Genomic DNA, 24,735 nt, shown 5'->3' with positions numbered 1-24,735 from the left:
CAACACACACACCATTATTAGGGGTGTGGAGTAAGGAAACTTGCCCAAGGTTTCACCCTGCCGGGAATTGAACCCAGGTGTTAACACACACACCGACACCAACAGTACTCACCCGCCGATGCACCCGCCCGTCCCCAAAACCCCGCATGCGCCCATGCATGCACCCGCACCCACACATGCATGCACACACACATCCATGTGATCTATAATTTTGATTATTTTAAATCATAGAATCTTACTGTAAATACAGTCACTACAATTTGCAGTGAATCCTGTTAAGTGCTTTTGTCCATTTTGGGCACATTTGTGCGCCTTCGTTCTAAAGACTAAAATGGTCAGCATTCAAAATTGCCAGTATGTTGAGTCCTGATATTGTCACGAGAAACTGAATCAACAAAGTATGTACTGTACTACTGTATTGAAATGGCCTCACACTCTGGGTTCACCACTGGTAGTGATCATTCAAGATATGCGGGTTTAGTAATTCCACCAAACCAGTGATTGATGAAATAGTCTGTAGCGTAGCAACTGTTTGTGGGTCTTGGGGGATAAACCTCGCATTCTCACTATTTGATCATTGTCCAGAGAATGCTGCTGGAAAGTGTATATATGACCAGAAGATTGGCTTGGCAACTAATTCTCCCTGTAACCCTACAACTTGTGATCAAAATAAACTGTTAATGCTAAGTCTAGACTCACATATGAAATTGGTCATTTGGATACTGATGGGTAGCTGGTACATTTAGGATGCTTTTTGTGAAATATGCTTCTCTGGAATATGTCTAAGTTTGATCTTAAACTGTGATGCTGCAGTACAAACATTTAGTGGTAGTACTTATTAAATGAAGCTTATCAACATAAAGTTGCAGTGGTTAATAATTTGGAAGTCTGCAGTTATAAAGTGATGCCTGGTCCTGGCTTTGATTTGCAGGGTGAAAGAGCAGAGGTCAGTATTATGCGTATACAGGCTAGACATTTACAATATTAACTTCAGTGACCAAAGGAACAAAATTGGGAAAAAAACATTTTTCAATGAGAATTACTTGTCTATATGTAGGAAACTTGAAGTGGCAGTTGTGTAACAATTCATCATTTAATAAAAAGCAAATTTGTGTGGTAACATGCTGATTAACGTAGTAACAAAGTTCAAGCTTCTGATTAGAACTTGACAAAGTACTCTGTTCCCAGGTAATAATAATAATAATAATCCTTGCATTTGATATAGCGCTTTTCACGTCAGGAGGACGTCCCAAAGCGCTTCACAGAATAGACTGTAAAGTGAATTGACTGTATATTTGTGGGCGAACGCGGCAGCCAATTGCGCACAGCAATGTCCCACAAACAGTCGTAGATTGAAAATGACCAATTTAAAGAATTTAAAGTGGAAGAAGGAACAAATGTTTTGCAATTCAGTTATTTGAGTGGTCTAAATTCAGTGTGTTATTAGGTTCTGTATATGTTATTTCTGGTGTAATTTAGATTCAGTCGTTCAGTGTTCTGCATATTGTAATGGTAAACATTTGATTGTTGCATAACTGGCATTAAGTACTTTGAAAAAGAGAAGTATTAAGGTCTACAGGAAAATACAACTTAAAAAATCGTAGCATTTTCAGGGAGCCAGCCTAACCACAATATTGACAAATCGCTTTTCTGTGTTGTGAACACTGTACTATCATTCTATAAACAAAAACAATTTTCTGTTTTACAGACGCTTGAAAGTGAGATGTGTCTTTCACCCTTCGATCAAGCAGCTCGTTTGGAATGAAGTTTGGTGCACTTTGGTGTCAACTATGAGTGGCTCAAAGCCCGATATATTGTGGGCACCACACCATGTAGACAGATTTGTTGTGTGTGACTCTGAGCTGTGCCTTTATCGTACTGAATCAGTAGGCAGTTCAGAAGCTAAAGCAGGCTCCTTGCGGCTTTCAGAAGATACCACAGCCACGTTGCTGGCAATCAATTCAGATACCCCCTATATGAAATGCGTTGCTTGGTATCCAAAGTATGATCCAGAATGCTTGCTTGCTGTTGGTCAAGCCAACGGACGAGTTGTCCTCACTAGTCTTGGTCAAGATCGGAATTCTAAATGTAGAGACTTAATTGGAAAGGAATTTGTACCGAAGCATGCTCGACAGTGTAACACATTGGCTTGGAATCCTGTTGACAGTAACTGGCTTGCTGCTGGTCTGGACAAACACAGGGCAGATTTCTCAGTACTCATTTGGGATATTAGCAGCAAATATACCCCAGAGATAGCTATGCCAGCAGAGAAAGTGCGTCTTTCTGCTGGTGACACCGATGCTGGCCTTGTTGTAACAAAGCCATTGTATGAATTAGGACAGAATGATGCATGCCTCTCCCTTTGTTGGCTCCCAAGGGACCAGAAGCTACTGTTGGCAGGCATGCACCGCAATCTTGCAATTTTTGACTTGAGAAATACTAGCCAGAAGATGTTTGTGAACACAAAGGCTGTCCAGGGAGTAACAGTTGACCCTCATTTTCATGATCGTGTGGCATCTTTCTTTGAAGGTCAAGTGGCGATCTGGGACCTGCGAAAGTTTGAAAAGCCAGTGCTGACCCTGACTGAGCAACCAAAGCCTCTTACAAAAGTAGCTTGGTGTCCAACTAGAACTGGTTTACTGGCTACATTGACTAGAGATAGTAATATCATTCGCCTGTATGATATGCAGCATACCCCTACACCCATTGGGGATGAAACCGAGCCCACCATAATTGAAAGGAGTGTGCAGCCATGTGATAACTACATTGCCTCATTTGCCTGGCATCCAACTAATCAGAACCGCATGGTTGTGGTAACATCTAATCGAACAATGTCAGACTTTACTGTCTTTGAACGAATTTCATTGGCTTGGAGTCCTACTACATCTCTGATGTGGGCATGTGGGAGGCATTTGTATCATTGCAGTGAAGAGGGAGAAGCTAATTATGGAGAGAAGGATATTGCCACCAAAATGAGACAGCGGGCACTATCGAGATATGGACTTGACACAGAGCAGGTGTGGAGAAACCATGTTTTAGCTGGTGGTGATGATCCACAGCTAAAATCACTGTGGTACACTCTGCATTATATCCTTTTGGTTAAAATCCTCTGAGCAGCAGAATAATGTATCAACACATTGTTTATATATCAATATAAATTATATTTTGTGGTTTGTTATGTAGTTTGTTTTACCATAGTTATTGGGCATTTTTTAATGGTAACAATAATAAGCTTTCCCTTTCTAGCTTTAGAGGGATTGTGAGCTGTAATTATCATAAATAACAACAGAATTCCAAATATGTAATGTGCAAATCAATTTAAAGTCCTGTTAACGTCTTTTTAAAAAAAAATGGCAGCCCATTGTGATTGCATCAGTAGTGCTCGTGCAGACTCTGCCAATTTCCAAGGCATTATATATCACAATGGCAGATGTGCTCGGGTGACTATCAAATGTGTCACTTCAGGAAATTCAGGTGATTGTGTGTCAGCCTAGCTCAGTTGGTAGCACTCTGACCAGAAGGTTGTCGATTCAAGCCCCATATCGGGATTTGCAACCCATATACAGTCTGTGCTGACACTCCAATACTGTGCTGGGGGTGTGCTAAATTGTTGGAGTTGTCGTCCTTCGGATGAGACGTTAAACAGAGGTCACATCTCCCTGTGAAAGATTCTGAGGCACTTTGAAAAGAGAAACGAATTTTCCCTGGTGTTATGGCCAACAATCCCCAAATAAAATTGGTCAATTCATGGCTGTGAGACATAGCTATGTGTAAATTGGCTGCTGCATTCACCCACAAAATACGCACATGACACCACTTTACAGTCTTATTGTGTGAAGCATTTCGAGATGTCTCAACAATGGGATAAGTTGTTATATGAAATGCAAGCATTATCAGTGTTAAATTATTAAGTAACCCACTGAGCAGGGAGAGTGCATTACCATTAAATGTTCTGATTACACATATTCTAACTTACCGGTTAAGAAGTTTAAATAGTTGATCCGTTATTGAACCAAATTCTATTTGTTGATATAATCAGTATCACAAATGATAGAAGTTATTCTTTTGTGTTATTGACGCAGCAGACATTGTTTGAAATTATTCCTAGTATTAAAATAAAACTATAATTTAGGGGCTATACTTTCAGTTCGAAAAATATTTTCTCTCATAAAATATATTTAGAATCCAAACAAGAGAAGATGAATTCCTAATTTTGTAGTGAGCAAACAACTATAACAACAGCTTGCGTTTATATCGTGCCCTTCACATGAGTAGTGTCTCAGAGCGCCTCTCAGCTGGCTGAAGACTTGTCTTATTTAAGCTACTTAAAAAAAATGTCACTTGAAGATATAAAAGATTTATTTTGGTACTGCTGCCTAATACTAGATTTTCTAATTGGATCGGAGTGGGATCTAAGATTCGGAAGGCTGGTGAGCCTCACTATGTGGCATAATTTGCAGGGGTACAGGGGAAAGGCAAGTGAATGGAACTGATTGGATTGTAGTTTCAAAGAGCCAGAATGGACGTGATGGGCTAACTGCCTCCTTCTGCGCTGTAAATATTTGTGGTTCAATGAGGAACAGTGGTTTACCTGAGCAGGTTTTTTTTACAACCAGGATGTTGAACAAGGAGCAGGTTTTTTAAGCAGGTTTAGAATTTTTGCAAAATTTCTGACATTGTTTTTTGATTCTGAATAATGTTCCAATTCAATGTGTATGGGAAATGAAAAGTACATAGATATCCCTCAGGTTTTACTGTTTTCCTCTGATCTAAAACGTTATATAGTATTGAATATTTAGACATGATATTGCAAAAATATTTTCATTGAATAATTTGGAAGGTAATTTATAGAGATTGATCTGTTTCTTATTTGAATTGGAGCATATTTGGGGTTGTAAATATAGTGGATTTAAATTTTGCAGAAAAACATTTACAGTATGCGTTCTGCACATGTGGGTTCTCCCATTTCTTTTTACTGAAAGTAGGGAAGTAACTAATTATTCTCAGAGGTTTGTTTCAGGAAATGTTTCTTGGCAGACAAGTCAATCTACTGAAATCTGTTGTGAAACTTCTCTGGAAACGTTTGTATCACTCTTTATCACTCTACAAACTTCAACCAATTGCTAGAAAATTAAATGTTGGAAGTACAAAAGACGTGATATGCAAAGTGTTTAAAACTGTTCAGGTGGGAGTTCTGGTTTGAAATACCAGTCTCAATTTTTTCATGTTCATGCTTTTCATCCTCTGACTAGCATTCAGCAATGCTGGGCTGATTAATGTTTTCCTCAGTCAGCTGTCCATAGAGTATAACTCAGAATGTGAGATTAACCATCAGTATTTATCCATTTCCATTAATCAATGTTCAGGGCCACAAAGTAGAGAGAATTGTGTTTTCATTTTTTTTAATTTTTAAAAATTACAGAAATATCCCTGAATGCTCTTTTTCCTGCAAAACTGTACATATTTCAATACAGCAGTTGTCCAGGAATGTATTAGGACGGTGTAACTAGTTGAGTTGAAATACAAAGCAAAAATGCATAGTAATTTGATCAGCATTGAAAGAGATTAATTGTGTGTGACCTTCATTGACATTGTTAATCTGTTGTGGATTACTAGGATTTTGTGTTTTCAGGACGGAGTCCTGTAGCTCAGTGGTTTAGGGCACTCGCTTTGCAAGCGAGAGATCTGAGTTCAATTCCAGGCAGGGCGAAACCTTGGGCAAGTTTCGTCACTCCATACGCCTAATAATAATCCCTCCAAAACCCAAAACAGTAATAAATTGGTCATTTTCAATCTACGACTGTTTGTGGGACATTGCTGTGCGCAATTGGCTGCCACGTTCGCCCACAAATATACAGTCAATTCACTTTACAGTATATTCTGTGAAGCGTTTTGGGACGTCCTCCCGACGTGAAAAGCGCTATATCAAATGCAAGGATTATTATTATTATTATTATTTTGCTTTTTCAGCATTCACGTGAGTGAGTATAAACAGATCCAGCTATTTGGTAACCTTAAGCTGGTTTGGGGCTGATGTATTCCACTGCTATGGTGAGAAATGATGACCGTGGTTTTGTTTTATGTTGAAGTATAGGATTATCAGTTTAGTGTAGTGAACATTTGGATGCAAGTACGTAGAAAGTTCAAGGCTACATTACTGAATATTTCGATAGCAGTGGTTAGATCGTATATAAATTTTCATTCTGCCAATTTCCCATCAAACCAGGGAAAATAAACTGCACAGGCTAAATCTCTTTTTAATGTCTCTCTTGTGTTACTTTCCTATATTTACAATCACTTATGAAACAGTATGCTGAAGATGCAGATCAGAAACCATCTGTAAACAAAGTACCTCTGGTATATTCTGGCATTAAAACAATAGTGAAATCAAGTGCAGGTAAGTACAAATTACTTAGTGTTTCCAAACATTTGTATTTTTCCTTTAGTATGGATGCACATAGTGTGGATTCTCAGCCTCAACTTTGACCCCAGAGTTCAGTTTCAGATTGTCTGAAAATCAATTTGGATTCAGTTAACTCAATTGTTTGTTCTTTAAGGGCAAAACCTAGATTTTATGAAGAAAGTAAATAAATTACTGGTAGTTACTAGTGTGTCTGGAAACGTAACTGTATGGTTCAGTGATATATAAAAGAAAGATACCCGTGTAACAGGTCAGAAATAACAATTGTTTTAATCACTTTCTTTTGATGACCTGTAATCCCTTTTAAGGAAATAAAATTGTTTCTGATATAATTAAATACAAAAAAAGTATAAAATGTTTCTCAATTGGTACTATTATCTGACTCAGTTTTCATAATTCTGTTTCTATTTCACTTGAACAATTACCTGAATCAACACTAAATTATTTGATGAAAGACGTAATCTTTTTCTGCAATATTTGTCATACCTGTAAATCCTAAATAGTGTGACGAGCTTGTGACGTTTCATTTATTATAATCTGCAAGTAGAACACGGTTGTCAGGTATAATAGAGCTCCAATTTGATGTAAGATGCCTCCATCCTCTTGCTGGAAGGTCAAGACACACATTCCTACCCATTGAGTGATGGGTCCACTGTTTGGAAGTGCAGAGCTTCAGCAGCAGCTGCTTAACACTCTGCATACCAATCAAAGCGGATACTGTGCCTTAAGCATGAGAGTAACATCACCTGTCTGTTTGACCCCCCCAAAATGAAGCTTGACTATTATTAAAACTCCAGTGCCTGAAAAAATACTGGGTTACATTGTACTAGAAAATTGTTGTCTTTTCTTGGCATGTAGGGCCTTCATATAATTTGGTTAGTGAAGTAACAGAATATTCAGCTGAGTTATAATAGGAAATTGAACAGTGCAGGTATTTGGAATCTATTAAGCATAGATCATGGGTGATAGATGTTGCTGTGTGATATTATTCATATCTTCCACATTGTTGTCATGAGAATTTTTAATTATGACCATCATGTACAGCAGAAATATGGTGGTGTCCTTCGATCCTGGGAAGTTCCATTTTTTCAGAGCAGATGCCTCTTGCTTTTCCTTGGCCTTCTCCTCATTACTTATTTTTATTTAACTTTAATAGCTTCTCTGGATCTATTTTCTTAATTTATGTTTCAAAAAAAATTTCCTGCCTTATTTCCATTTTGGCAATGGGAATAACTTTACCTTTGATTTGCTTAACACTGCCTCCAAAGGTCAGTCATTTAAGACCCATTGGTACAGAATATCATCTCAATGCATGTGGAAAAGGTTAAAATTGTGTGAAACTGCAACTTTTTTTTGATCATTTCATCAACAGAGAGAAAAACTGAGGGTTACAAACACAGTTGGACTGGGTCTGATCGGCAAACGGATGTTATCAGATATCAGAGTGAGGAGAGATGTCTCGCTCTGCAGCTTTGTGGCTGGATAAAAAAAGGTCCGGAGATCGATGTAGCCCCCTTTCTCAGCTCATTAGAACAAGGAGAAGAATGGGAACGAGCTGCTGCTGTTGCCCTTTTTAACCTTGATATCCGAAGAGCTATTGAAATTCTCAACAAGGGAGCTGCTTTGGGAAAAGGTATGTGGCAGATCTGATTTTTTTTGTGACTTTTTAGTTAAGTGATTACTGTGCATAAATTGGGCGTTCATGTCATGGCTGTTTGTGGGCCTGCTGTGTGCTCATTGCCTGCAATCACACAGTCACTACTCTTGACAGCAATTACCTGTGAAGATCTTTGATATGCTTCAACATTACAAATGCTTTATTTAATGTTATGAGACTAGAGTCCTGTAGCTCAGTGGTTAGAGCACTTGCTTCGCAAGTGAGAGGACCTGGGTTCGATTGCCAGCAGGGCGAAACATTGGGCAAGTTTCCTTTCTACACACGCATCTGTTTACCTAGCAGTAAGTAGGTTGTTAGTCAATTGGCAAATAGTTTTTCTGAGAGTAGTAATGCAACAGTTAGCCACAGTATTAACACAGAAACCCAGAGGACCACACAGATAAATTTAATATTGCTTCTATTACTGAACCATTCTACTGTAATCAGAATCTCTTATCACAGGAATGTGTGCTTCATAGAGTGTGAAAGTAGAGAAGCTAACATCAAATGTGAGAAACTAACATCTTTGACAACAGAGCTCAAAGGAAAGATAAAGATGTCCTTGGCAAAAAGCCTAGACATTGATCTCAGTAACTTCAGTACCTTGAAAGAATGTTTTCATTCTTTCAAGGCATATTATTTATTATTATATAACTTGGGGAGGGGATCCGACTGCATCTTCTTATAGTTGGTCACCTATAACTTTGTAATAAACCTTGATTCCTTTGCTTTGTTTCAAGTATACCTGTTGTTTAGTATCGAACGTGTAATCCCTTCGAAGGAAGGGGATAAGGTTGACAAATGCAAGGATTATTATTTATTATTATATAACTTGGGGAGGACAAGTTTGTAGGGCTATGGGGAGAGAGCGGTGGAGTGGGATTGATTTGAATAGCTCTTTTCACAGAGCTGGCGCAGACACGAAGGGCCGAATGGCTTCCTTCTGTGCTGTATAATTCTATGATTATTAGGTTCTTAGGCTTTTGTAGTAAACATGCATTAAACATATTAGGAGGGGAATTTTCCAACAATCATTGAAAGCAGAATCGTCAGAGAATCCGACTGCATCTCCTTACAGTTGTGTAGAACTGATCACCTATAATTTTGTAATAAACCTTGATTCCAATGCTTTGTTTCAAGTACACCTGTTGTTAGCATCGAACGTGTAATCCCTTCGGAGGAAGGGGATGAGGTTGATATTACTTACTGCTAGGTAAACACAGGCTTAAATATTCTAAAATGCAAAATTAGCATTAAAACAAACAAAATGAGTGTCCTTCACAGAACCTTAAATAAACCCTACAAGGTCAGGCTGTAAAATGCTGTGCCTTTGTATGCAGTGCTTTGATCCGTCCGCCTGATATGAAAGGGGCTATAAAAATATAAATTGTATTGTATTCACCTGAAACCTATACTGCTGTGTGCGTGGGGAATGACCTACATTTTGGGAGTGCCTTCTCCACTCAGTTTACACGGCTCAGTGCTAAAACAATTTGCATTTATATATAGCCTTTCAGGTAAAAGAAATGTCTTAAAGTGTTATACGAGGTTATTTTGAAGTGAAGTGAATCTTGTGTAGGCAGCTATTTTGCACCAGCAGCAACCCACAAATAGCGATCAAATGAGTATCCAGTTCATTCAAATTTTGGGGTGAATTTGCATTGGCGAGAAAATATAAGTCAGGATAATGAATATTCAAGAATATTGTGGAGTTTTCTTTTTTTAAAAAAATGAAAGAATACATCCATTGCTTAATAACAAACCTTTGTCAATTGCAGGAGATTTGAACCTGAATGTTGTAGCCATGGCACTGTCAGGCTACACAGATGAGAAGAATTCTCTATGGCGAGAAATGTGTAGCACTCTGAGGCTGCAGCTAAATAACCCTTATCTGTGTGTCATGTTTGCCTTTCTAACAAGTGAACCAGGGGCTTACGATGGTGTACTGGTAAGTTTTCTTTTGCCCAGAAGTGCGAGTTTATACAGTAAAACTCGCATATGTCTTATCCTTATAAATCGTATAATCGCCTGAGTCCCATTCAGTTTCCTATCAAAATCTTTTAGATTTCTTTATACTACTCGTATTAATCACTTTCTAAATTGTAATGCCGCTCCCCTACCCTCCATCCATTATTCGCACATTTACCGGCATTGAATCGTGGGAAACAGTTTTGATTCATTGATGCATTTGTAGAAAAACTTAATTTCCCGCGATTCAATGTGATTCCAATGCTTGCCGTAACGTGTGAATGCAGTGATGGGTCAAGACTCGTTGAATTGCACAAAATGTAGTGTTGACCTGTCACTGCATATGCACTCACTGGCTACAGTGACATACGACTGCATGCACACTTACCAGCTGCATTAAATTATGCATGTGCAGAGTAGGTTATTGATTAAAACGGATTTTCTACAATTTATAGTTTGTCTGCAATTTGGACTTTGTGCAGTTATGGTCACGCCTGATACAACGTATGTGAGTTTTACCGTTCTTAATATATGATTTGTCAACCAATTTTGTTGCAAAATGGTAATGCCATTTTTTTAAAATCCATGTCTATAGTTTGAGAGCAATGTAGCTGTACGTGACCGAGTTGCCTTCGCTAACATGTTTCTAAATGATACCCAGGTGAGTGCAGCAAATAATGTGAACTTAAAATGTTTTGAAATTTACTCTGTATAAAGTCAAACATGATAGTTCAAGGGAGAACGTAACTGGCGGGAATGGAAATTCTTAATTCTATATGGGTGTTACTAGCTATACAGCCTTATTTATTTGGGATTAAAATCCTAACCCTGAATTATAAAGAGACTTGATGGAGGGATTTACTGTACATGTGTGTAACTTGCCAACACCCATGGAGCGCACTGGCAGTTTCTGTTTTAAAGATGAAAACAGAAATAGATGATTTCTGAGTCGGTTACCACAGTTTCACTTCCTGTTTTCTGCACAAAGTGGAATGTAATGATGTCAGTGACCTGATGATATTGGCCACTTTTAGTACAGATGGTGGCCAGCCATGTGAAGTAAATGCAGAAATGCTGACTGCCTGTCCAAGCCCTATTATAAGGCAGGTTGGTGTTTTATGGACCTCAGCTACCCCCTTATAACAGGAGAGTGTGTGTGTGTGTGTGTATATATTTATTATGTATTTTTATCAATATACGTCTTGGATGCTGAAGATGAATAATCCCCAGAATTTAGTTAAATGACTATGGATACTATCCTACCGGGGAGTGGGGGAGGCAAGGCTCGGAGCTGAGCTGACTCCAGGTGAAGCTACGCTTCTTGCCAGTATCGCGGTCGCAGATTACATCCACCTTCTCAATCGTCCCGTAGTCCGAGAAACAAATCTGCAAGCCATTCCCATCGATCTTCAAGATTATGTGCATGGCAACAGAATGTTAAATTGAGTTTTTCCTCTGTAGCGGTCTCAGCTCCTGACCTGGATGTGAAGTCCGCAGTACTCCAGGAAACTGATAATCACATACCAGCCCATTTGGCTCATTGGCTTGACTTGTGGGTAGAGCAATCTCCAGGAGCAGAGATTCTTCTCACTCTGAAATGTTGCAGTGGGTTGGGGTGGCTCTCATCTCCCAAACCTCATCTTATCCCCCTAATCCTCTGCCTCCTTCCCCTCTGAGCACCTCTCCTTTCTTTCCTTCAAAATCCTCCTAGTCTACTCCCTCTCCCTGCCCCACCAAAACCCACCTGGCTCCTTCTTCTCAGATATGTCCTCTCATCCCTCTACTTCAGTACTGAGAGCCTGCTCATCATGGGTGATTTCAACCCATCTTAACTCCTGACCTATCTCTTCTGACTTCAGTGCCATCCTCACCTTCCTAATCATCTCCCTCCACATAAACTCTCTGTCCCACAACCGTGGTCATTCCCCTCGATCTCGACATCACCCATGACCTTGTCATCTCTGAGCTCTCCATCTTGGACATCTCTGACCACTTTCTCACCCCCCTCCCCTTCACCAAGCCCTCCACCATCTCTTTCTGTCCCTGGATAAAGTTTCCTCCCGAGTATCTCACAAATGCCGTCTCATCCTCGGACCTTTTCTCCCTCTGGCCTTCCACCTACAGTGACTCTGCTGCAGTCATCAAGCTGCTAAACAATCGTGTCTCTTCTACCTTCAGTTCCCTTGTCACCCTACAATCCAGGGCCGTCTTCAAACCCACCCGTTCTCCACTACTTGTCACCTCCTCCGCTCGCCCCTTCAGTCACCCTCTATCTTCGCTTCAAATGCCAAGTGCGAATAGACCCTGGACGTCTTTGTCTCTAAGATAGACAATGTCTCCTTCCTTCCCTGTGTCCCTTTAGCACTGCACCCATGCCTTCATCAGCCACTCTTTCCACCACAGCTCCTACCACTGCACTTACCCTGCCCACCTTTGGTTGACTATTGCTCACCATATCTCAACAATGTGAGGTAGCGATTAACTAGGTAAATGGGTCGCTGGGCAACAATGTTAATCCAACAGTTTAATTTATGTATGGGAAAATTTTACATTTTGTTAAAATATTCTTATAAATGGAATTTATGCCAAATTATTAACTAATAATAAAAATGTAAATTATCCACTACATAGCTGCTTCGTTATATTGAGAAGCTCACGAATGAAATGAAAGAAGCTGGAAATCTGGAGGGGATCCTGTTAACAGGCTTGACAAAAGATGGCGTTGACTTAATGGAGAGCTATGTGGACAGAACAGGTGATGTGCAAACGGCAAGCTTCTGTATGTTACAGGTAGGTTGAACAAAAATTAACATTAACTATGGATCAAGAGTGAGACTCCACGAGAGGTGACGTGTTGGTTCTATCTATTGATTTGAAATTCCAGCTTTGGCCTACATTCAAACATCATTTTCTTCTTCTCGCCCATAGGGAAGGGTTGTTAGCTCAAACAGCATAGGTCCTGGTGAAAGCTCGTTTCGGGGGTGGGTGGTGAGGAGAGAGTTTACTACTAAGTATTAGCTGATGTGGAACAGCACAAGTCTACAGTTCTGTCTCCCTTGAGAAAATAGGGATGTAAATCAGAAGGGATGTATAAAATGGTAATAATAGATAATTTATAATAATAGATAATAATTTGGAGTCCTGTAACTTAGTGGTTAGAGCACTTGCCTCGCAAGCGAGAGACCTGGGTTCTATTCCTGGGAAGGCGAAATGTTGAGCAAGTTTCCTTACTCCACTCGCTTCTGTTTACCTAGCAGTAAATAGGAACCCGGTTGTTAGTCGATTGGCAGATTGTTTTTCCAGGGATAATAATACATCAAAAAAAAATGTGGTCACTCAATCCATAACTGTTTGTGGGACACTGCTGTGTGCAATTGGCTGCCGCATTTCGCCCACAAATATATTCAATTCAGTTTACAGTATATTCTGCGAAGTGCTTTGAGACTTCGAGAAGATGTGAAAAGTGCTATATCAAATGCAAGGATTATTATTATAATTTAAAATAGTTACAGATAGGTTTCTAATTCACCATTGATGCTAGTTCATGATGGGTTGACAGTCTGTCCACTACAAACCACTTAACCAAGCAGACAACTTCCCTGGGTCATTCTCAGACATTTTTAAAAATGCATATTACAGCATGTTGTATATTACATTGTGGTAGTGGGGATCTAACGTGATGTTGGTAATCTAAGTCACAAATAGGTTTGCTGCGTCACAAATAACGATCACATTGAAGCAGAGTTCCTATGGGTTTGGGATGAAGCATTAAAAGCTGTAGCCAAGACTTGCTATTTGCTTCCTCTGGTACTATTATAGACCTATTTATTAAAAGGCTATCAAGCCATAGAGAGGTTGCAGCATCGACTCACAGATCTTATTGGGGATGAAAGGTTATAGCATTGATGAAAGGGTTTCTTTTACAAATAGAGTTGTATTCACTGGAGCAGAAGAGTTCTAATAGAGTTCAACATTATGGGAGTTTGAGAGGATTTTTTAAAAATCCATTGTTTGGTGAATCAGCAATGATGTTAACTCACCACATTTTTGTTCAACATTTTTCAAATTAAAAAAATGAGCACCTTTTATCCCTGACTGTCAGACAAGCTTTGCAAGTTAAATATAGAACCCATTGTCACAGACTTGTCACACGCCATAGTTGAAATATGTGCTTTGTGAATAATGTTTAAAAATAACTTATTGGTATGTTTAACATCCTCAGGGATCTCCAAATGATGTTGTTAAAGATCCCCGGGTGCAGTATTGGATTGAGAACTATAGGAACTTACTGGATGCATGGAGATTTTGGCATAAAAGGGCAGAATTTGACATCCATAGGAGTAAATTGGACCCAAGTTCAAAACCTCTTGCACAGGTAAAATGCCTTTTTCTTCAACAACACAACTCATGTTAGTTGAAATAAAAGTAAGACCATGTGTTTTTTTTTAAAAAAAGAACTTCAACCAAATGGTAACTTTTTTCAGTTGATTGCCATCATCAGTATGAGGAGAAATCCTGGTGTGAAGACTGACCGTGCTGGTGGGCTATTCAGGGATGTAATTATAAACTGATTTCCAAAACCAATGAAACGTACACGTCTGATTCACTGAATCCAAAGGCATGCTTATTACTTCATCTAGTATAACTCTGTATTTCCTTTCTCAAATCATAGTCATTATAATTCTCGAAAAGTTTTATGGACCCTAATGTTTTATGCGTGTTCATAAAACTTTCTCCCAAATTAAAAATATTTAGAATTATTAGTTATGGAAGGGATTGTTAATGCTTTTAATCTACACCTAACAACATATTTACCATCTAATTCTGTATTGAAAATAAATAATTTGATGAAGGATAAACAAAACAATGATTCTCCCTTAAATGAATATACCTAGACATTGGCTTTTTAAGTGGTAAGGTTTAAAAATTAGTGACATTTTCTTGTACTGAATGTTGGTTCTATTTTGACAAGATACTACCTTATTGAATATTCAATGGTAATACGGTTTTCGTATTTAGTCCATGGAGGGGGTTTAGTTTTTATGAAGTCCAATAATTATTGTGAAAGAAGGATGAAATAAGATTCTATGGTTCATGATGAAAACTTCCTTCAAAAGACCTGCTTAATCTCTTTTTTTCTGCAAGATACCATAACATTTTTAGACTGCCATTATAACAAATCAGGACTTTCAAAAATCCTAAGATGAAAGTGGATAGTATGCAAATAAGTTCACTTGTACACTCATTGGAAGTCGAAAAAGAGGATATTTGAATTGGTTTTAACATCACTTTGAATCTGTTGAATGCTGCAATTGGAACTGCTACTGCACTCGCTGCCTTTATTTGAATTACAGATACCAGGGTTATATATATATATAATGAAATTGTTCAAAGACAGTAAAACATCTGATGCCATCTCCATCACTGATATGGTTATTGCTTTGAATCATTGGGGATTGTATTAGGTCTTATGTAATTAACATTTTTACCAAAAGATGGCATAGGAGTAACATGTCTCCTTGCTGTTCCACATTGGAGCATGTCTGCCTTTGAACATTTCATGCTGTAGTTTGAATATTTAATGGCAATTGGTTGGAAGGTTTAGAAAAAGGTCAATTTTCTTACAAAGTTGGTGAGGGGCTTTTGAAGAACAAGGGCAAATACTGAGAAATATCGTAATTTTGTAATTCAAAGAAAATATTTTGTATATTTTTGCTAGGAATGTTATATCAATCATTGGAAATACACACATGTTTTGATCAGGATATATTTAAAAACATATTTCATGGATGCTTTATGCTAATTTATTAAAATGTGCAAATACATTTAAGTTGAGTAAAAAAAAGTTCAATAAGCAGATTTTATTTAAAATGTAAATGAAGCATTTTGCTCCTGATAGTATCCTAAATCAAACTTATTAAATCGTTAGGACTTGGAGGGGCAGGGATTTTTCCTACACAGCTCCAGTTAGCTTGCAACCATGCAACCTAAGCCCTAGTGGATAGGGTGATCCTAGCTGGGCAAGCAACAGAAAGCTTGTGAGACAGTGCTCTCAATGGCACGCTATGCAGTTTTAACTGGTTAAACTCCAGCAGTACTCTATTGCACACTCTGTGGTCCCTAAGCCTTGGCTTTTGTGATGCTGTCTGGAATTGGGTAAGCAGGAGGTGTGTTCCCTTCCAAACACAGGAATTTCTGTGTGTAGATGGCATGCATGGAACTCTATTTGGATAACTGAACATCTCCAAACCTACCACCTCTCTCCAACACTATCCTGGAGGCCAAAAACGATCCCAAACTCCTGTTTTCCATCACATATTCACCCCACTCTCCTCCCCCAAGCACTGTCCATCCTCACCTTGGATACCAAATGCGAAGTGATCCTGGAGTTCTTGGCATCGAAAATGGACCACATCCACTTGGCTGCTTCCTTTTATTCCCCCCTCCCCCTGATCTCCATCCCTCTGCCCATGTCTTCTAGAACCCTTAATTCCTCTTTGACTGCCCCAATCACTGCTCCCTCCCTACACTCCTTTGCCTCCAATTCTACCTCCTCCCTCAAAATCCTTATCAATCAGATGAAACCTACCACCTGCTCCCTCGATCCATTCCCCCTCCCCATCCAGCTGCTGGATCCATCCCCTCTCCATGCAGCCCTACCCAACTGACACTTCTCTCCCCTACTGGCAGATCAACCTGTCCCTTTCTGCTGGAACAATCCTGCTACCCCTCAAAACGTTGATAACATCTGCAGACAAGCAAACAACTTTCACAAGTTATGCGGGTGACACCCAAATCTATATTTCCTCCTCTAGCTGCAACTCTAAGTACACTGATGTTCTGTTCTCTTGCTTATCAGACATCAAGGCCTGGAAGAGTGCCAACTTTCTGCAGCTGAATTTTGACAAGATGGAAGTCATCCTCCTTGACTTCCGTCAACATCATCTCACCTATGGCTCCAACCTCCTTAACTTCCCTGACCTATTCTTCAGAATCACTGAACCCATCTGTAACCTAGGTGTCCTTCCTTCCCCACATCCAGTCCCTGACCAGGACCCCTTTCCTCCAGCTTTGTTACATCGCCTGTCTCCATAACTCGCACCTAGCAAAAAGAAAACTCGTATCCATGCGTTTGTCACCGCCAGCCTCGATTTTTTTTATTGCCCTCCTCACCGGTCTCCCAGCTCCACCACTCATAAAATCCAATTGCTTCAAAATGCTGCCACCCATATCCTTACCTGTACCAAACTCTGTGCCCCCATCATCCAGTTCTTGCTAGGCTCCACCACCTGATTGATTTCAAAGTCCTCACACTTGCTTACAAATTATTTCGTGCTCTGGCACCTCTCTGATCTAGTCCTCTTCTGACCCCTTTGCTTAGCCAGCTTCAGCCTTCTGCACGTCCATCATCCCTTCCTCCACCATTGGGGACCATACTTTCAGCCACCGTGCCCCCAAACTCTTGAACTCTGCCTCAATCCCTCCACCTTGCCCCCTCATTGCCTGTCTTTAGATCTCGTCTAAAACCTTCCTCTTTGATCATGCCTACGATCATCTCCCCTCTCCTGCCGGTTCAGTGTCCAGCTCCACCACTGTTAAGTGCTCTGAGACTCTATCCTGTATGAAGTGTGCTATATAAATGCATGTTGTTGTTTCTCATAGCAAGCTATAAAGTACATGAAATTTAACAAGTTTTCTTGAAGTTAAGTCTTCACCATACTTTCGCCATGAGCCTGCTTGTAATGATTAGATCAAGGCTAAAAGCCAAACATGACTGGGCCAAGTGAAATTTTTGTGAAACCATCTGGTTTAATCCAAAGAAATGTGAGAGTAGTTCTAATCTTAGAAAAGATTAGTATACAGTTACATAACTTTTATCTTCTGGAACGCATTCCAGCAGTATCTTAGTGTTGACTGCCAGGTAATCTGTGTTAGGAAATTAAAGCAGTGATTTTTTTATTTACCATTGGGTAATGCCCTATTTTACAGGTGTTTGTGAGTTGCAACTTTTGTGGAAAAACCATATCGTATAGCTGCTCTTCTATACCACACCAGGGACGAAGTTTTAGTCAATACGGTGTTAGTGGCTCCCCAACCAAATCAAAGGTCACAAGTTGTCCAGGTTGTCGAAAGCCTCTACCCCGTTGTGCCCTCTGTCTCATCAATATGGGAACACCGGTTTCAAGCTGTCTAGGTAAGTCCTCTTCATGTTACCAAGTCCTATTCCAACAGTTTTCTTGATGTAGAAATCAAAAGTCATGGCTCCTCTGACCCAATGTTTGTCAAAAATACCAGTGATAATTATCTTGGTCCTTGAAAATCTTGGTGCAAATGTGTCTTATTGTAAAGTATGGAGGAGTTCAAAGCCTGCTCTCCTGGTCTTCTGTCTGGCCAAGGAATTATATTGCATAGCTATATTTGTGGAGTCCTGTAGCTCAGTGGTTAGAGCACTCGCTTTGCAAGCGAGAGACCTGAGTTCAATTCCAGGCAGAGGGCGAAACCTTGGGCAAGTTTCCTTACTCCACACAGAGCCTAATAATAATCCCTCCAAACAAAAACAATAATAAATTGGTCATTTTCAATCTACGACTGTTTGTGGGACATTGCTGTGCGCAATTGGCTGCCGCGTTCGCCCACAAATATACAGTCAATTCACTTTACAATGTGTTCTGTGAAGTGCTTTGGGACGTCCTCGCGACGTGAAAAGCACTATACCAAATGCAAGGATTATTATTATTATTATAGCTGGAGAGGAAATGCTTGAAGAAAGAAATATTCAATTCAAATGAACAATGTAAGAATAATACTGAAAATACTGATAGGCTGTTCTACCTTACTGTTTACTAATGCGTATAATATTACTGCTGTTAACATACAGCAAAATAAAACATTAGCACGACAACTCTCATCATAGCTGACCTCCAGCATACCCAATAGCAGAATGGATAACCACCTGTCAACTCCACAGGTGGATATTATAAATAACATAAGTTTTAGTATGCTTGATGTATCTAACTGAGGTGACATTGATAAACTACAAAAGATTCACTTGTATGATTTATGATTTTGTCTTGCTATGGGACTGCTGTTTAACAGTCACCAGATCTTGTACTGTTATGTTTTGATGTATTTTCCTTCTCCACTGCTAAAAAAAATGTTTTACCTACAAAATAGTCGTTATACTTTACAGTCATTTCTGTGAAGCACTTTGAGACGTCTATGTAAAATGCATTATTAAATTACTTATTTATTATTTGAACATGATATCTAAAATAAAAATTCAACAACAGTTTAATAAACTGCTGTGGTATTTTGCAAAATAAGAAAATGGAATAAGAAAGAGCCATTGAATATTGTTGCACTGCTCTATCTCTCATATCCTTTAATGCATCCATTTCTACATCACCTTGATTTGACTTTAAGACACTCTTTTTAAACTTCATTTAATTATAAGTAGTCTATGCTATTGGATTTAGCATTGTAGATGTGATGATACATCTGTTATTGCTCTGTATTGATTTTCTCTATTTGATTAAACAAATATCACAAACAATCATCAGACCTACATGAAAATGTTTGCAAACTAGTTCAATGAACATCCTTGTTTCTTACAGTGAAGCCACACAGTTCTAGTGTGTTTTGACATCATTCGTGTGGTTGCACCCAAACAAAATAAATCGTCAGACCCTTCATGAAAACCGATCTTCCCTTTCTTATAAAACAATATTAAAAATAAAGCTTTGTATATTTTATAAACTGTGGCTTTTAATAACAAACATAAATAAGGGGGAAAAAGAATATTTAAGACAATGATATTTAGTTAATATATCATGTGTGCATAAACACATACAAAGATGCGTATGAACAATTTTGCCAAATCTAGTTGCCTTCATGTTTTGAATGAAAAATGGTGAGGTGGAAGGGTGAAGAGCAACCAGAGCAGTACTTTTAAAGCTTTGCCTTATAATGATATTTAGGTATAAGTTATTTATTGTTGTTATAATAGATCTGAAAGTCGGTTTCCACAATACCTTTCACCTGGTTTATTTTGAATGTCTTCTATTGTATTAGGAACTGGGAAGTCTGACGAAAAGGTCGACCTCAGCAAAGATAAAAAATTGGCTCAATTCAACAACTGGTTTACCTGGTGCCAAAACTGTCGCCATGGAGGTCACGCTGGTCACATGCTCAGCTGGTTCAAGTAAGTTGGTTAGAGGCTATAATTTGTAATGATTTATAATCCAGGTAAAATCAATAAACTCCAGGCATCATAGCTCAATTGTGCTAAATCCAGAATATTTTCAGCATGGGGTGTATTTTATTGACCCATTTAATCAACCACATAGGAATAAATGTTAAATTCTTCGCACTGTTTGTTTTAATGACCATTTAAGCCATAGAAATTTACAACACAGAAGAAGGCCTTTTACACTGTCATGTCTGTGCTAGCTGGCTGAGTTTCTCATTATGGTTTAATAATTTTACTTTTAATCACTTAATTTTCTGCTAGATAATCTTGGCATTAATGGAGCTGATTAAGAGAAGTTCCATTACTTTTCCATTCAGTGCTCTGCAGCTATTTATTAAACTTCCTAAGATCCATAATTTTAACCCTGATCGATATAATTTGGGATAGTATATTAATTAATAATGATTTACAGTTTTATTTTAAGTGGGTTAAGTTGGGCAAATTTCCTTACTCCACATGCTTCTGTTTACCTAGCAGTAAGTAGGAACCCAGTTGTTAGTCAATTCGCAGATCACTTTTCAAGGGGTAATAATCCCTTTTTAAAGGTCAATCAATCCATGATTGTTTGTGGAACCTGCTGTGTGCAATTGGCTGCTGCGTTTTGCCCACAAAATATACAGTCAATTCACTTTACAGTACATTGTGTGAAGTGCTTTGAGACATCTTGAAGATGTGATAAGGCGCAATATCAAATGCGAGGATTAAGATGTCCCATTAAGTTTGAGCCCCAGCAATATCCTTTGCTAAGAACCACACACTTGCGTGCTTTCCAAACGAATGCCTCCCTAAACTAAAACACTCCCAACCGAAGGATCGCGGCTACTTTTTTAACATTTCCATAAATTTATTTTTGCTAGATTCATAAGAGCTGCACAAATTCAATTCATTGAATGTCCTAAAATGTCCACCTTCAGCGGTCTGAACTTTTCCACTGTTATCAGGTTCCTTCTGGTACTTACCAATGACCATTTTTCAACTGTGAACCATGACAGCAAGTTTATTTCATTTTCATTCTTTTCATCTCTTGTGGTTATTTTGGAGTCATGTCCCAACTACCAGGTGACTTCTCCCTTTGTTCTTTATGATCATAGTATAGCTGGTTTAGATTTTCTCAATAGTGCACACCTTTTCATAAAAATATTTTGTTATTTGTGCTTATTCTTTTGTTTTCTCATATCTTCCTCACGGATTGAGCTAAACTATTAAACTATGGCTTGATATCCCATATCAAATATTATTAGTTTCATTGGTTTTCTATTCTTAGATTGAATTAAAACTGTGCCTTGATACACATTCAGTTTTCATCTCAGTATCGCAAATTAGAGTTTATTTGTAATCGTCCAAGTTTCTGTGCATCACTACTTTAGAAAAAAGCTGCCCTGATCCAACCAATATGGTAATTGTTTTTGCATTTTGTTTTACAGGGATCACAATGAATGCCCGGTGTCTGCATGTACCTGTAAGTGTATGCAATTGGACACAACAGGAAATCTAATCCCAGCAGAGACATCCCAGAGCTAAACTGGAGAGAAGAACCTTGGAGACAAAGACTGCTTTCTAATTATTTTCCTCAAAGCTCACATCTATTGCTCATACACAGGTCACCCGCAGCTTTCAAAGAAATGGGAAAATAAATTGTTCCATCAGCTCAGCAATTTGATGTCTGAATGGTTTTGATGTACTTGACATAATCGAGATGCAGCAGAAATTAGTCTGTTAGTGTGACATGTTTCAAGGCTGATCCAGTTAATTTGAAGACATTCCTGAGACCATCTTGAAATTCTGAAAATTATCCAGAATATGCACTAGGTGATACTGAACAGTCCTTGAATCTGCCATCAGCATTCAACTAATATTGTTTACTGTCTCTAGCTTTACAGGCGATTTTAGCTGTAGGCACCAGTGATAAATCAGTGAAAAATACTAGTGAGGTTTTATTTTCTGAGGTAATCACTTGTTAAGATTGACTCCTAAACAATATTTTTTAATCTGAATGTCTTCAATTCCAATAAATGAGAATTGATATAGAAGAAAGCTGTGCCTATATAATGTGACTTGGGGAAGGAGACTGATGACTGAGGTATCTATAATTTGCCTTTGCTGAAAGGGGAAGTACCTTTTGCTGATTTCTCACAATCTCAAATGTTATTAATGGGATTTGTGTATACTTCAGACAAGTTACAGATAGCCTTGATACGAAACCATCTGATTGCGTTAATCTCCCCTCCTGTAATATGTTTGGGAAGTATTGCCCATAGTTGTCCTGGATTCGGTAAAAATACTTCCTTTAATTACCACTTGATGGACGTAAGAAAAGCCTGTCTCTCATTCAAGCAATAATTGTTTCGGCAGCTGATTAATCAAACCAATTAAACTAATAATATTTGATATGGCCCAGCTGCAGCAACAGTGAAACCTAGAAGAGCATGTTATTTGGCAATAGGTAGGAGGCAGTATTCAGTGATCTGCTTTAAAAGGAGCTGCAGAGTGTTACCCAGCTTGCACATGATTTGATTTGTGAACATTACATTTTCTGTTTATCAACATTTCTGATAACTGCTTTAAGTGTGTGTGGTGGAGAGGGGGGCAAGGGTTGGTAAATGGGTGCCTTTAACCAAAGGTGTTTTATTTTCTGTGTAAATAAAAAGTGTGCATTTGTATCACATACAAGTAGAGTCAGTCTACATTCTACTGAAGTAGAATCTGGCCAAGTAAATTGCTTAGTTTTGTGCAGTTAATTTTTCTAATCTTTTCTATTCCCGCGGATATCTCCTCTCTCATCCCTGTCCCACTGCACAACGCGGCTGTTCATAATAGCCGATTTCAACCTTCACCTCAACTGCTCCTGACCCATCTCCTGACTTCACTGCCCTCCTCTCCACCCTAAACCTCACCCTCCACCAAAACTTCCCAACCCACAACCATGGCCACCCCATCGACCTTGTCATCACCCATGGCCTAGACATCACCGATCTGTCCATCATGGACAAGGCATCTCAGACCCCTTATTCTTCTCCCGCATCCCCATCCCCTCCTCCAAGCCATCCGCTATCTTTTTTCAGCCATGGAAAAAAAGCTCCCCCCCCCCCCCCCCCCGATTCCCTCACAAACGCCCTGTCATCCTTGGACATTCTCCCTCTGGCCTTCCACCTGCAGTGATCCAAATGCAGCCTTCAAGCTGCTAAACGACCACCTCTCCTCAACCATCAATTCCCTTGTCCAGCTGACCCAGATCCTTCTCCAAGCTTACCCGCTTGTCCTGGTACAACAGTGAACTCTAGGCCCTCAAATTCCAAACCCGGTTGCTTGAGCGCAGGTGGCACAAAACCGGCCTCACGGTTCACCGCCAGCTGTAGCTGTAGCATCTTCATACTTAACACCGCTCCCTCAAGCAAAAAACGCCTTCTATTCACAAGTCATTCTCAAGGCCAAAAATAACCGGATCAGACTTCGCCACTGTGAAGCGCTCTGGGACCCTACCCCGTGTGAAGGGCACAATATAAAAGCAAGTTATTTCTATCCAATTCTGAAGTACTGACACATATCAAACAAAGTATCTGTCGATAAGGACAGACTATCTGATAAAAGATTTTTGACAGTTAAATTATAAACAATTTGCACTTGTTCAGCTGCTTTCACAGAGGAAGGTGCAGGGGCAGGGAATATGAAACAGACCCGAGATCATGCAGGAAGCGGGTAGGGGAGTAAGATTGCAGATCAAAGTAGTAGTGAGGCCAGGCAGTAGAAGCATTTCAAAGTTCAAACAAAAATCTTCAAGTTAATTTGCTGGGGAACAGGTAAACACGAACCTGGGGAGGATGCAGTGATGGGTTTGCAGAGAATGGTGCTACAGAATTCTAGATGAGCTTTTGAAGGATCCAGCTGGAAAGGTGATTGAGAAGAATATTGGAAAAATTACAGCAAAAGATGTGGATAAGGGTTTGGGCCCTGTTGGTGCTGAGGTAGAGACTTGGGTTGGATGAACAAAAGCGACTTAATTAAGGACCAGATCAAGAGCTTAAAAGAGAACTGAGTCATCCATACCCTGAGATGGTGGCTTGACTGAGCTGCAGTAAATAGCGAGGGAGGTGGATAGAGCCAGAGGTGCTGCTATAAGCCAAACGGTGGCTTCAATTTTGACAACATTTAGTTGAAGGAAATAAGCTCACTGAGGACATGATGTCTGACAGTCGATAGCCAATTGAGGTGGAGCAGATTTGAGATAAACTACCATCCTGAAAAACTGAAACCATAATATCGTGTGTCGTACTGTTTTTTTTGTAGAAGGGCTTTTAACATTTATTATAAAATGTACATCGTTCTCTTTGAATGTTGATTGACCTGCTATTTCCAGTGTTTTTTTTTATTAAAAACGATATCAGTTTCCAAAACGCATCACTCAAATTTGAGCATTTATGAAAATAATTACTTATTGTAACA

General features: G+C 39.2%; 1 protein-coding gene across 1 annotated transcript; it reads left to right on the top strand.

Annotated features, from left to right (window-relative positions):
* Window positions 1-1,708: 1,708 nt before the first annotated feature.
* Window positions 1,709-22,960, top strand: mios (missing oocyte, meiosis regulator, homolog (Drosophila)). The gene is made up of 10 exons (XM_007904773.2): window positions 1,709-3,087; window positions 6,299-6,397; window positions 7,794-8,054; window positions 9,857-10,026; window positions 10,642-10,707; window positions 12,678-12,836; window positions 14,269-14,421; window positions 18,036-18,240; window positions 20,118-20,247; window positions 21,720-22,960. Exons 1-10 carry the CDS (start codon window positions 1,791-1,793, stop codon window positions 21,814-21,816), a joined length of 2,637 nt encoding a protein of 878 aa, XP_007902964.1. The 5' UTR covers window positions 1,709-1,790; the 3' UTR covers window positions 21,817-22,960.
* The last annotated feature ends 1,775 nt before the right edge of the window (window positions 22,961-24,735 follow it).

Source organism: Callorhinchus milii, unplaced genomic scaffold (genome assembly GCF_018977255.1).
Source record: "Callorhinchus milii isolate IMCB2004 unplaced genomic scaffold, IMCB_Cmil_1.0 Scaffold2, whole genome shotgun sequence".
Lineage (NCBI taxonomy): Eukaryota > Metazoa > Chordata > Chondrichthyes > Chimaeriformes > Callorhinchidae > Callorhinchus > Callorhinchus milii.
This window is presented reverse-complemented; position numbering and strand designations above follow the sequence as displayed.